The 13495-nt window shown below is 40.4% G+C and overlaps 1 protein-coding gene across 3 annotated transcripts in view; it reads right to left on the bottom strand.

Moving 5' to 3' along the window:
• The window catches only part of LOC130909638 (disintegrin and metalloproteinase domain-containing protein 12-like), a 134517-nt gene that overhangs the window by 17556 nt on the left and 103466 nt on the right, over positions 1–13495 (bottom strand). For all 3 annotated transcript variants that reach the window (XM_057826358.1, XM_057826357.1, XM_057826356.1), the window contains exons 7-11: positions 11752–11817; positions 11623–11694; positions 11375–11544; positions 4696–4780; positions 4296–4444 (exon numbers count right to left, since the gene is read on the bottom strand). In XM_057826358.1, coding sequence (XP_057682341.1) covers positions 4296–4444; positions 4696–4780; positions 11375–11544; positions 11623–11694; positions 11752–11817 — 542 coding nt within the window. The remainder of the gene's footprint in view (positions 1–4295; positions 4445–4695; positions 4781–11374; positions 11545–11622; positions 11695–11751; positions 11818–13495) is intronic.

Raw genomic sequence — 13495 nt, 5'->3', positions numbered from 1 at the left:
TACATCAACGAAAAATACTGGAATAGCAATTTTAGTTTGTGCCCTCTCCAAGAAGAGCAACAAGAACAAAGTCACTTTTTCCAGGTTGTCTAACAATAAAACATATGAAAAAAATACAATTGGGAGCAAAAGTGGGGCGACGGTGGCGCCCGTGGTTGAGCGGGTCGCAGGGGCGGAATTTAGGGGGGTGGTGGCATTGCAACTGGGCCTCTAAGGCTAGGTTCACACCCAAGGTCTTAATGCACGAATCTGATTTTTTCGTGTTTTTCCGACCAAGTGAGACATTAACTTGATGGTCTGAACGGGAAAAGTCGCATAAAAGTGGACCATCTCAAATCCGATCTAGGTCACTTTCCTATGTCGTTAAAATCCGATCTGGGCCACATTTTTCCAAAATGTGGCTGCAGTCTGAACTGTCAAGTCCCCCAAATCTGAATTCATGCAGCAATTATGTCAGCAAAGAGTGGCAGAGACAGGGCGTTACGGTAGCGGTGCAGCTGTGCATTAGCGCCAATTTGTACGTGACTTTTGGGCCAGTCATAAAAAAATCTAATGGGTTGAGGATGAGCCTGAGAATGCTCAGTTTTCTCTCTGCTCCAAATGAGCAGTATTTCAAGATTGCTTACATGGCCAGGAGTCAGGGGAAACTGTCCGAATGTGTGTGTGTGTGCCATGTGTCATTTGTTTTGATGCTCAGTTTGCTCAGCGCATCTCGGACTGCGAATTAGTGCGCATGCGTGATACTTGAACGGGCTCAATGGGGACAAAGGCAGTCTGAAGAGGCGCGCCAACAAAACCGATATGAAAAAAAATCAGAATTGAGCATTAAGAACTGCGGAATGAACCTAGCCTAAAAGGCCCAGTTAGCAGACGTAAAGTGGGGTGGGCGTGGTTGGGTGAGGAGAGGGTCAAACAGAAAGGTGAGGTACAGTGCGGAGCCCAGTCTGACGATCCATCCCATCTATGCTCATCGCGCCCGGGCCCATTTGTTCCGCCACTGGTGGGTCGTCCACTGATTGAAGGATTGGGAGTTTGATTCCCACCTGTGCCCATTGTCGTTGTGTCCTTGGGCAAGATACTTTACTCTACTTGCCTGTTTGAAAGTACTGTGATAGCACTGATTGGCTGCCTCGCTTTTGTTGGACTGCCCCAGGGCAGCCGTGGCTACAGAAGTGGCCTACCACCATCGAGTGTGAAGTGAAAGAATAATGCAATGTTAAGTGTCTTTGAGTGCCCAAAAAGTCCATTGCATTATTACTAGAGATGTCAAATGATTAAAATTTTTAATCGAGTTAATCACTGCTTAAAAATTAATTAATCGTAATTAATCGCAGTTCAAACCATTTAAAACGTATGCCACATTTTTCTGTAAATTATTGTTGGAATGGAAAGAAGACACAAGACTGATATATACATTCAACATACTGTACATAAGTACTGTATTTTTTTGTTATAACAATAAATCAACAAGATTTAACTTTAACATTAACATTATTAACATTAGCATTAACATTATTAATATTCTGTTAAAGCGATCCATGGATGGAAAGACTTGTAGTTCTTAAAAGATAAACGTTAGTACAAGTTATAGAAATTTTGTATTAAAACCCCTCTTAATGTTTTCGTTTTGATAAAGTTTGTAAAATTTTCATTCAAAAAATAAACTAGTAGCTCGCAATTGTTGATGTCAATAATAATTATGGTGCTGAAACCCATAAAATCAGTCGCACCCAAGCGCCAGCAGAGGGCGGCAAAACACCAAAAAACACAGGTAACAAATGGAAATGAGACTTTGCTGTCATTTTAATCTGTTTGAGCGGGGCATGTGCGTTAAATGCTTCAAACATTTTAACGTGATTACTTTAAAAAATTAACGCCCGTTAACGCGATAATTTTGACAGCCCTAATATTACTGATGGTAGCTTTGCATGTAATGCAAAACCGATCATGTATGTTATTCCTTTTTGTTGTTTTCCCCAATGCTTTGGCATGCCGCCTAGCCAAAACCGTTTGACCATTGACACTGTTCATACAACAAAACAACTGGAATTTTCATGCGAAAATTGAGTGAAATTTTAAAACGCTACTCGTCCTACAATTTTTGTTCAAATCACATCATCTATACGTTGAAGGGAATAGTATCCTTTCAGTTTTAGTTTATTCACATCATCAAATACAGTACACGATCATACGCTAGCAGTTCACATGTTAAGATGGGTGAATAGGACACTCCAAAGAAGCTATTCAAAGCTTTTAGCAGGGGCCCATTTAGACAACACACGCCACGCACGCACGCACACACACACACATACAATAAACTGTTGACAATTTCAAAATTTTGTTTACATTGGAATTGATAAGAGACACCAGTACTGTTATTCAAAGAATCAGCATACTACACATACATTGCCAGGAGATGAGTTTTGAGTTTTTTCTTAAAGATGGAGATGGAGTGTGCCTTTCCCATATTTACTGTTTGACTGTTTACATTACTCTAACACACCCAATAATAAATAAATAGCATTTATATCATAGTTTAAGAAAAACAACCTGAATATCTTTGATATTATGGACTTGGAATGGTTGAAAGTTACAGCGCTAAGAAAACAGGCAGATAAGGGCATAAGGATACAGGGCGCCTTCTGACCACGGAAGCCAAACGCGCAGGTCATGAGCTGCGTGAGCGAGATTGATGCTGACATGTAAGCAGGTGATAGGCAAGACATCTACAAGCCCACGTCCGCACCACCAAATCCCGCAATCAGCTCTTATGGACAGTCCAGAACAAATGGCGGGACATCCTGTTTTACCACAAGGAATGCCTGACAACAGGAAGAACCTGCGACTGAGGAGTGAACATTCAGCACTCACATGGCAAGAGGATGGCAAAATCCTTAACTCTCGTTGCCCTGACAACAGTAACGCCCAAATTCTCCTGTCCAATCCACAACAGATAATAATACAAAACAACGCCCAAACACACCCTTCTTCCAGACCACTGCCCGCCTCACAAGAGCCTTTTAAATACTAATTGTTTTACTAATCGTTGTCATTTTTCACAGGAATCTTTTGTTGACTTGTGATAGGGTGACCCTGGAGCCAGCTTTCCTCTTTGCCTGGGTCTCTTTGCTGTTTTGTCTTGCTGTATGATTGCTGTCGACTTGAAATAAATTGTCAAATTGTGTTTCGAAGCCTTTTTCCAGCTTTTAAAATGGAGTCAGTACAAGGTGTTATAACTAAGGTAAGCGCGCCGAGTTTGGCCTTTTGGTCGGGTTGCTGGATTACCGCCGGCCAGGGTCGTTGGAATTGCGCCAGCACTGTTTGGCTGGCGTGATTCCGGCAATCTGGCTCAAAGGTTAGATTCCTTCAACATAAAAAAAATATATATATATATATATATATCAGGACGCTAAAGGGTATAAAAACGTATGGTTCAGCCAAATTTAGCTAAAAACATAACCATTCGTTACTAATGGCCAATATTTCCCATTCATTTCCAATGGTTCTATTTACCATTCATTTCAATAACACAGAAACCTCATTTCACTCCAGTTGATTTGCAGCTCAAGTGACCAAATATCAACAGGAAGTGATTCAAAAATGCCCCCAAATCAAACAGGCTGTGACCTCATGTCAACAGGAAGTGAACCGATGTAAAATGGAAGTGATCTAACATCAACAGACAGTAACCCAAGGAAAAGCTACCATCGCTAATTCTCCAGAAATTGCATTTTCGAGTTATTATTATTCAATAAAAAACAAAAGGGAGCAATCCACACCTGATTTTAGCGTTAATCAAAATTCGTTTCAAAAATGTTCATTTTGAAGCAAAAAAAAAAAAACATTTCCAATCTTCGGACTACAGATATTTTATCTGAATTTTGTTGTAGCGAGAAACATAATCGAGGCACATTTTTATGCTATGCTTATTCTTTTGCGGGCCAGATCTGGCCCCCGGGCCTGGAGTTTTACACCTGTCTTTTTAAATGTTTAATACAAACTTATGTTAAAGTTAAAAAATAATAACATCGCAAAAAAAATATTACAGCACTCTTTGGTTAGCCTGTGCATAATTAGCCCACCAAGCTCTCGCGTCTGTGAACTTAGTTGTTTTTTCTTTAAGGCATGCAGTGTACTGTACCTGAACTAATCACTTCCCTTTCCACAAAGACTCAACATAGCCGCAGGCTGTTGGCGCAGCTGCGGCCGTAAAGAAAATAAATAAAACAACCCTAAAACTTCATGGCACACTTGGCTTAAAGACAACAAAAGAGCATTTCCACGCAGCCGCTCACCCGGTGGAAGGAGTCATGATGCAGCCGCCGCGTTCCGCCGTCACCCGGCAGCCGCACCCACGTTCCGGCGTGTCGTGGTTCATTCCGAAATTGTGACCCAGCTCGTGAGCTAGCGTGACGGCGGCGCCTAGCGGGTTGTCTGAATGATCCTGAAAAGAAATTAGCAATAAATAAACGGTTATCATGAAAAATTGAGAAAAGTAAGTGCGATACATGACTCACAATTTCACGATCATTTCAATATGAAACATCTGTTCTGTTTTATAAAACATATATTCCCTCAGAAATGTTACGTATAGTCCAGTGTGAGTTATATTTGTTTTTTTCTTCTTCAGAGTGCATATTTTGTACTGGTGCAACCAATATGGCAATTTCCCATCTGCGGCAATAAGATGCATACCATGACGATTCCTCCAGACTGCTCCGCTGTGCACATGCTCATGATGGGCGCCATGCCAATGGTGGTACCTTGGAAGTACACGCCGCTGAGAAGAGAGTTGAAAGAGGAACACATCAGTTTTCTCAGCATTCATTTAATCACTGCCATTAACAGCAGTCATTATGAGGGCGCACCTAGAGCTTTACGAGCATCCTCCTGATGCTTTTAGTGACATCACTTTTTAATTATCAGCAAGTAGGTGAAACCACGGCGGACGGAGGTTATGTATTCAGTTCTGTATGTATGTCTGTGTTCACAATAACTCGTGAATAAAGTGGTTATTATCAAACTTGCAAAATATTTTTGTAATATGAAAAGGAAGAGGTGACAAAACTTTGACATCAAAGGTCACAGGGGTCGGAAAATTTTTTTTTTTTTGCGCTACTCTGATGACTGATTAGCCTATACTGTATATAAAAAAAAAAAAAAAAAACTAACCATAAAACTATAAAATAAATTTAAATTTGCAGGGTAGGTGATATATGAGAAAGGGTCAAAGGTCAGAGGTCAGAATTATGGCTGCCTTGAATTTGGCGCAAGTTTAAGCGCTTCTCTAGTTAAAATGTACATTTTAAAATTTGTATTTTACATGATTATTATCAATTTTTTAAATGTTTTTTGATACATTTATTGATTTAATATGATAATATTAATTAACTCATTCACTCCCAGCCATTTTCACCTGTGCAACACCCTTTGCTACCGGCCGTTTTACTGGATTTTGACTGATTTTGCAAGGCCCACCATAAGAAAGATTAGACTCTCTTCTTAGAGCAGGGAAAAAAGTTAGAAATCAGCATTAGAAAATAGCTTAGTTTGAGCAATTTTCCAATTTCTGATGAAAAAACGTTGACCTTTTTTGTGAAAGCATACATTTCAAACATAACTTTGACTTTAACACAGCCATTTTTGGCTTTAGTTACATCCCAAACCTCTGAATAATGTTTTCCTTTTACAAAATAACATAAACAACAAGACAAATAGAGCTTTTGATAGCAAAGTAACAATTTATTTACACATAACTAACTGAGAGATGACGCTGTTGTTGCCACGACAGCCACGTAAACTTTTCCCTCAATGCTGCCTGTCTCATAAAGATGGATTTTTTTTAGTCTCTGCGGGGTCTGCTCGGCGAGCAGCATGGACTCAACAACATCGTCCGCTGCACTGGTGGTCCCGGTCGTCCAGCTCCTGGCATCCCAGGCGTCCTCTCGGTTGTTCTGCTCGGTCGTCCGCCGGCCGTGCTGCCCGGCCGTTTGTTGCCGTTGAATCGGGTGTGGGCAGTCTTACCAAATGCGCTACTGCCCTCCAGTGGGCAGTTTTATTGCTTTAAATTGGATTTTCAGCTTTGTGCTTTGGAGCTCAGTTGAATCAGAACCCAGAGATGTCACTTATAAAAAAAAAAATAAAAAAAAAACGTAAAAGACGTATAAATACGTCTTTAGGACACTGAAACAATTAAAAATAGAACGTATTTATAAGTTTTTGGGAGCAAATGAGTGAATTAATATGCTGCGACTGGCTGGCAACCAGTTTAGGGTGTAGCCTGGCTCCTGCCCATTGTTAGCTGGGATAGCTCCACCGCCCCCGCAACATTTGTGAGGACAAGCGCTTCAGAAGATGAATGAATGATAATATGCCGAGGAAATTTAAAATTACAGCTGTGTGTCACTGAATGCTAAAACAGTATGTAGTAATGGTAGTAGGTAAAAAATGCATATTTTTGCATTTATATTGTTATTTTCATCATATTATGTTTTATATTCTTTGATCCAAAAACACAGAAAATTTTGAAATACTGTATATCGAATCAGTCATTGTTTCGTTTTGTTTTCACCCCAGTTCAACACATGGCTGCCATTGACGGCAATACGGAGGGCTAGAAGGGAATGAATTCAGTGGAAGTGAAAGTTTCTAGAGTGAGAGTTTCTACATAACTTATTGACTATCAAGTCCTAACAATCACTCCTGAAAATATCTTTCCTTATTGAAATAAATGGTAATACAGGTTGTCTTCGCGTTAGGACGTATCCGACTTACGTGATTTTGACTTTATGACGCCGGAGTCTCGTCCGCCATTCTGTCTTATTTTTTTAGTGGCGTAAACAGTACCTATATCTTGCCATGTCAGGATCACCTCCTCCCCCAGCAGCGTCGCTGCCGTCCTGCAGTTCCTGACTGCGTCAGGTCCCACTTCCTTGTTCTCATGCTGCTGCTTCTCCCCCAGTGCCGACTATTCTTGCGAGTCCCGATCCGGTTTTTTGAGCTCGGACAGCAGGCTCACATTAAAGCAGTACTTCTCAAATAGTGGGGCAATGCCAGGGGGGGCGCATGTGACCTCGGGGAACATGTTTTTTTTTTTTTGCCGTACTGGAATAAAGTGTACTTGCACATCCACTCAGTAGGTGGCAGTGGCGCTCTCATTTTTAGAGTGTGCGCAGTATTTTTGAACTAAGGACGAGCACTCAGCACACACAGACAACAGATATGAAGAGCAGTGTGCCACCGCCGTTTTCGAAAGCCGTTTTCCGACCGGACTCACTCACGCAGCGACCCACTGTCTTGTCCGGTTCTCACGTCTCCGCCTGAGAAGTGCCATTTTCGGCTTGGGATCGTCACGACGACTGCCCTCACTACCTCGGCCGCCGTGAATGCGCTTTTTTCGTGCCGTTTGCCTTTTAGCTTTGACTTTTAATACAGTGGGTGATGATGAAAGACCACTGTTTACTGTGTCTAAAAATAATTATAGCAGACAACAAGAAGCCAAATCAATTAAGACGCCACTTAAAGACATTAGACCCCAATCTCATTGTTAAGCCGCTTGATTTTTTCAGTGAAAACGTGCCGAATATTGCCAACAATCGTCCTGCTTTGTCAGTGTTATATCAGTAAGCCAGTGAGCATTGTTAGCATGCTAATTGCAAAATAACTCCACACCATTGCAAAGGAGGTAAATACTGTGAGCAGCAAAAATAAAAACTGTCCTGTCCAAGGACACTTTTTTCCCCCTTTTATTCAGATGTTTTTTCGGTCAAATTTTTTGGCACATTGTCCTCATGAGTGAATGTTTCTAATCAATTTTAATTTGGTATTATTTACTGATTTTATTACATTTTATTTTTCTGTATCAAATGGTCAAAAATGTACCTTGAGTGTATTTTTTAGTTTGGATGTGAATTTTTTTTTTTTTTTTTAAATTCAGGCAAATTGATGCACGTCAAGTCTTCTCTGTTACAAACAAAACAATGTTAATAAAGTTATACTTTATTATAAGTTGAGCTATGTTACTTTTTTTCTTTATTAGAAAAAAAGGACAATGTTAGGCAGATGCGTATTTATAATAGTAATTTTATAGACAAATGATACTATTTACAGTGGCGGCAGAGAGTTTGAGGGGGCGCGAAACATTTACGCCTTCCTTGGGGGGGCGTGACAGAAAATAATTGAGAAGCACTGCATTAAAGAGAGGCAACGCTGGTGACCTGAGCGGCCATGATATCACCCCTCTCTCTCACACCACCCTACTCTTTCCACACCGCCCTTCTTTCTAAGCAAGGTGACTCGAGAGTGAAGCCCGAATTCTTTTTTTTTTTAACCCGAATAGTCATTGAATATAACGGCATTCAACACAACGTACCTCACAGCATCTTATTTTTTACTAATTAATATGACGTATCATTCGTGTTTTTGGACAGTTATTTTGTGATTTTGTGGGGTAATTATGGGTACTTAAAGGGTTAATTCTGAATTGCGAGGAAATTCAGGTTACATCGCCAGCCGAGGAACGGAACTCGTTTGTAATCCGGGGACTACTTGTACATTTAATATGTTCCAAGTTTTTTGAATTAAGTAATCACTGCCAGCCCCTCCCAGTACAATGGATTGGACATCTATTGCTGTCAATAGTCCAGAAACATTATCATTTTTTGTAATATTACCAAAACTGAACTTTAAGGGGAACTTCAGACTTAAACATTGTAGGCTCTAATAAGCCACAATTGTTATTTTTTTTACTAAAATATTTTATAAGAAACACATATATTATTATCATTGATTTAAAAATCTAATATTGAGTACATGTTTTGACCTACGGAGGGCGTTTTACATGCGCAATGCTCGCTGGGGGTGATGCCACGGTTGGACTGGACTGGGAGAATAGATGTGCTAGCTAGAGAGCAAAGCTAGTATGACGACTGGCAAAATTTTGTCAAATTCTGCTGCTGGTCAGATTGTTTTGTTGCAGCGATGTGGGATGACTTCCCAACGTCAAACCTGCATCCAATTCCTGCTCATCAGCAGTGTCTTTAAACCGATCCTAGGCGGCTTGCCGAGATATTGAATTGCTGCCATTTGACAGTTTGTATATCCCTTCGTTGCATCATTGTTTTTTGTTTGTTTGTTTGTCTGCCTATCACTGGGGTTTTCCCTCGGGTTTTTATTTTGTCTTACCGATTCCGACCTACTGTCACGGACAGTTTTCGGAATGACGTGTTTTTTTGTGTGGTTTTTTTTGTGTGTTCATTAAACCCTTTTACGCAATCCCTATGTTATTATTGTCTGCTTGCTGTTTGAAATGAGCCACGTTTTCTAATTCTGTGGTCAAGCCAGCCACACTTTCTTTTCAATTGCGTTTACTGCACAGACAACGTATGAGGGTTGCGATTGCTTTATAAGGAAAATCATGATTCTAACTTCACGCGGAAGTATAGTCCTGTGGTCTACATGCTTGTCTGTAACACGGAAATGCAGGTTCGAATCCTGCAGGATACCTTTATTTAACTGCATTTGCTCCTCGTTTTGTGAAATATCGACAGTGCTGTCCTGCTCATCACTTTTCTGCTCGGGTTCCAATTGGAAGGGCAGAACCAACGACATGTTTATGTAGCTAAAAAGTGACACTGTGGAAGTACAGCAGTGCCGCACAGTGACGTCACCGCCCAGAGAGCATTGTGTCGTCAACGACAATGGCGACCTACTAGTTAAACTAATTTTTCAAATGTTATAAAAACGAAATTATTAAGAGGGGTTTGATTATCATTATCATAACTAACATTTGTCTTTGTGAAAGAATATTTTATTCATGCTTATAAAACACATAACTACTGTGATACTCTATTCATTTGTGAGACTGTATCCACATGTATTTCTTTGAACATAATACAAAGAGTTTCGGTGGACTTTCTTATCTGATTTTACTCCCTTTCGTGCCAGTTCCCAAGGTCGTAACACACGATGTTTTTCAGCTGAAAATCACCAGAGGTGGGCTGTAATAAGTTTCATTTTTGCTTTCATAGTATGTGTAGCTGAGTAAATGTAAACTAAAGATGTCCCGATCACGTCATTTTCAAAGTATCGGAATCGGCAAAAAAATATCGGACATGCCTTTTTTTAATATATATATATTTTTTATTTAAATCATTTTCTAATTGTATTTAACGTTACAGACAAAATGTCTTACACTCATCCAGAGTAGTTTTGGCTTAAAGTAGGGCTATCAAATTTATTGCGTTAACGGCGTTAATTTTTTTTTTTTAATTAATCACGTTAAATAATTAACGCACGCGCTGCACGACCCACTCACGCATTGTCGCGTTCAATCTATAAAGACGCCGTTTTACCTATAGATAGCGCTAAAAGGCAGCGTATAATGAGTAGAGAGAATTTTGACAGCCTTTGGAGCCATTTTTTATGTGGCTAAAGCCTTACAATACCTCTCTCAGCAATTAAAAATAACATGGGAGGCAATGTGGGGCAGAAAGATAGTAGTTGATCATTTTCTGAACACCCTATGTTCTTTCCCAACGCAGAGAAGATATATCAATTGGTGCCCCTACGCACAGTCATGGTTGCACTTCCCATCATGCATTTGGGCAGAAGTTAAATGGCTGCAGTATTATTTACTGAAAGCTTAACAAATACACGAGATGGCAATATTTAGTCACAATATACAAAGTCACATTTATCCTTTAAGAATTACAAGTCTTTCTATCCGTGGATCCCTCTCACAGAAAGAATTTTAATAATGTAAATGCCATCTTGAGGATTTATTGTCATAATAAACAAATACAGTACTTATGTACTGTATGTTGAATGTATATATTCGTCCGAGTTTTATTCCTTTTTTTCTTAATGCATTGCCAAAATGTATATGATCGGGAAAAATTATCGGGAATGATTGGAATTGAATCGGGAGCAAAAAAAAAAAAAGCAATCAGATCAGGAAATATTGGGATCGGCAGATACTCAAAACAATCGGGATCGGATTGGGAGCAAAAAAACATGATCGGAACCACCCAAATGTAAACCCTTGACTTGTGTATTCTCTTTGTACTCCTGCGTGTTCACAGCACCTGGCTGGAGCACACAATTGTACCCCTGATATAGATCTTGTTCATAAAGTCTACGAAGCAGGCAATCCTTGGCTGGGTTTGATTCTTTCTCTTATCTGAGCGATTGATACTTGTCTCAGAGTTCAAACTTGAACTTCCTTGGCAGTCTTTTAAGAACAACAAGTTTTTCTGTCCGTGGTTCCCTTTAAACGCTTAGAATTCCATTTTTAGCCAGAATTGCACTGATTACCAACCGCAACCAAGCTTTTGGATTTTTCTTTGGCAGTGTTAAAAAAAAAAAAGACTCCCACCTGATAAGCTGTGCGTTGTCATGCGGCTTCCGAGGCAGCAGCTTAACCTTCCTCCAGTCCAAAAACTCGTGAAGGGTGGTGAAAGGGTCCTGCGTGACGGGACACTTGTCCACGTCGCTCCACACTTCTAGGCCCACTAGAGCCACACGGATATTTAAAGCTCTGTAGAACTGATCAAGAGGAAGTCGGGCAGTTTATAAATCACATAAACGCCACCCTCATCCCCGCCCTACCGATTGGATCGTTACCTTGTCAACGTAATTGGCAATCTCGGCCAGACGCTGCTTGACTTTCTCCACGTCCTTGCCTTGCTTCTGAAACTGAGGCCGACCATTTACAATTATGGGGGCGCGGATTAAGCTGATGACGACGCTTACCTCCCGGTTGTCAGCCACGATGATCAGTTCCACGTATTTGGTGGTCGTTTGAATGTGACGCTTGTGCTGAAACACAGAAATGAGAAGGAAAAAGCTACTTCCTGAAATTTGCATTGTAGAAACGGCAAATTATTCAATAGGCCGACTTTTATATTTTATCGCTCGGCCCCTCGTTTGAATTATTCAACCGGCCCTTCCGTCGGATCTAATGGCGACCATTAGGATTGTGCGGAGGAGACAGCGGGGGTGGACAAAAAGCCGGCGGAACGGCGATAAACGGCGCCGTTTGCCCTCCACGAGACCGCGCGGCGGCTTTTAGCGAGCCCACCTCATGCGACCCCCTTTAAAACAGGAGTGTCTTGCTGAAGACAGATTGCCATTCCTATTTAGGACTTTTTTTGTAAATCACTCACTGGATGCTTGTGTGTGTTTTTTGGGATGGAGGCCAAACATGTGGCTTGCAAAACATAATTCTCTTTTGTTTGAGCATCTTGAATTCATCGGATGATGATGAAATTTCGGAGTTAAAAACAATAAATTTGATTATTTTTCCTTTGGGAATCTTGGTGAAGAATTGTACGGTAATCCCGTGGAGGGTTCCAGGTCTGCACAGATGTTTTGGGACAATTTGTTACAGAGATCTCTCGTTTTACGCGATGTTTAATGTATTTATTCATATTTAGCATTGGAAAGAGATATACCGTAATTTTCGAACTTAGAAGGCGCACCCGAGTATAAACCGCCACCCACCAAATTTGACCCGAAAACGGCATTTGTTCATAGATAAGCCGCACCGGACTATAAGCCGCAGCTGTCCTCACTGTATTATGGGATAGATATCAAAAAGATATCAACAGGTAACACTTTATTTGACAGCGTCATCATAAGACTGTCATAGGCCTGTCGCGATAACAAATTTTAGTGTGCGGTAATTGATCTCATAAATTATTGCGATATGCGATATTATTGCGCCCCCCCAATTTTTTTTGTAAACCAATTGTCACGTCTCGGAAGTCTTGTTAATGTTTTGTGTTGATTCATGTCCGTTTCTTTTATTTTGGTAGTGGCGTGCCTCCTACAGTTAACTTTACTTCCTGCCCTTGCCAATCAGGCGGATTGCGTCCACCTGTGACTCTCTGTATAAATAGCCTGCTTCTAACCTTGCCCAGTCTCGGTTTGTCTGCTATCCTGCCAAGTCCTACGCCACGTCCTTGTGTAAGCCCCTTTTTTGAGAACGATTCATGTTTTTGAACCAATGCCTTTTTTGTTTCTAGTGAACTATACTCAGTTGATTGAGGTCCAGCTGTTGCTGTGAATTTTTGTTGATTAATGTCCAGCCGTTGCTGTGAATTTTTGTTAACTTCCCTTTTTGAACTTTATGAACTGGAAAATAAATCTTTGTTTGGATTGAACTGTCGGGCATTTGGGTCCTTTAGTGCATCTTTGTCACCAATTTTCAATAACACAGTGAGAATTCAATATATATTAATAGATCAAGTACATCCATTTAAACGCGATAAGAAATCACAACTAAAAACAAAGACAACAATATTTATACCGCACAGAAACATAGAATAAAATGTGTTTTTCAAGAAAAAAAAAAAAAAAAAAAGTACAATTGCAGTTAATAACTTAAAGATTTAGGCAAATGAAAACTTTTCCCGTCATAGCTTCTGCAATGGTGTTCCATAGCATAGGGATGCAACGATACAGTTAAGTCACGGTTTGGTACGTTTTTCGATAC

This window comes from Corythoichthys intestinalis, chromosome 21 (assembly GCF_030265065.1).
Source record: "Corythoichthys intestinalis isolate RoL2023-P3 chromosome 21, ASM3026506v1, whole genome shotgun sequence".
NCBI lineage: Eukaryota > Metazoa > Chordata > Actinopteri > Syngnathiformes > Syngnathidae > Corythoichthys > Corythoichthys intestinalis.
This window is presented reverse-complemented; position numbering and strand designations above follow the sequence as displayed.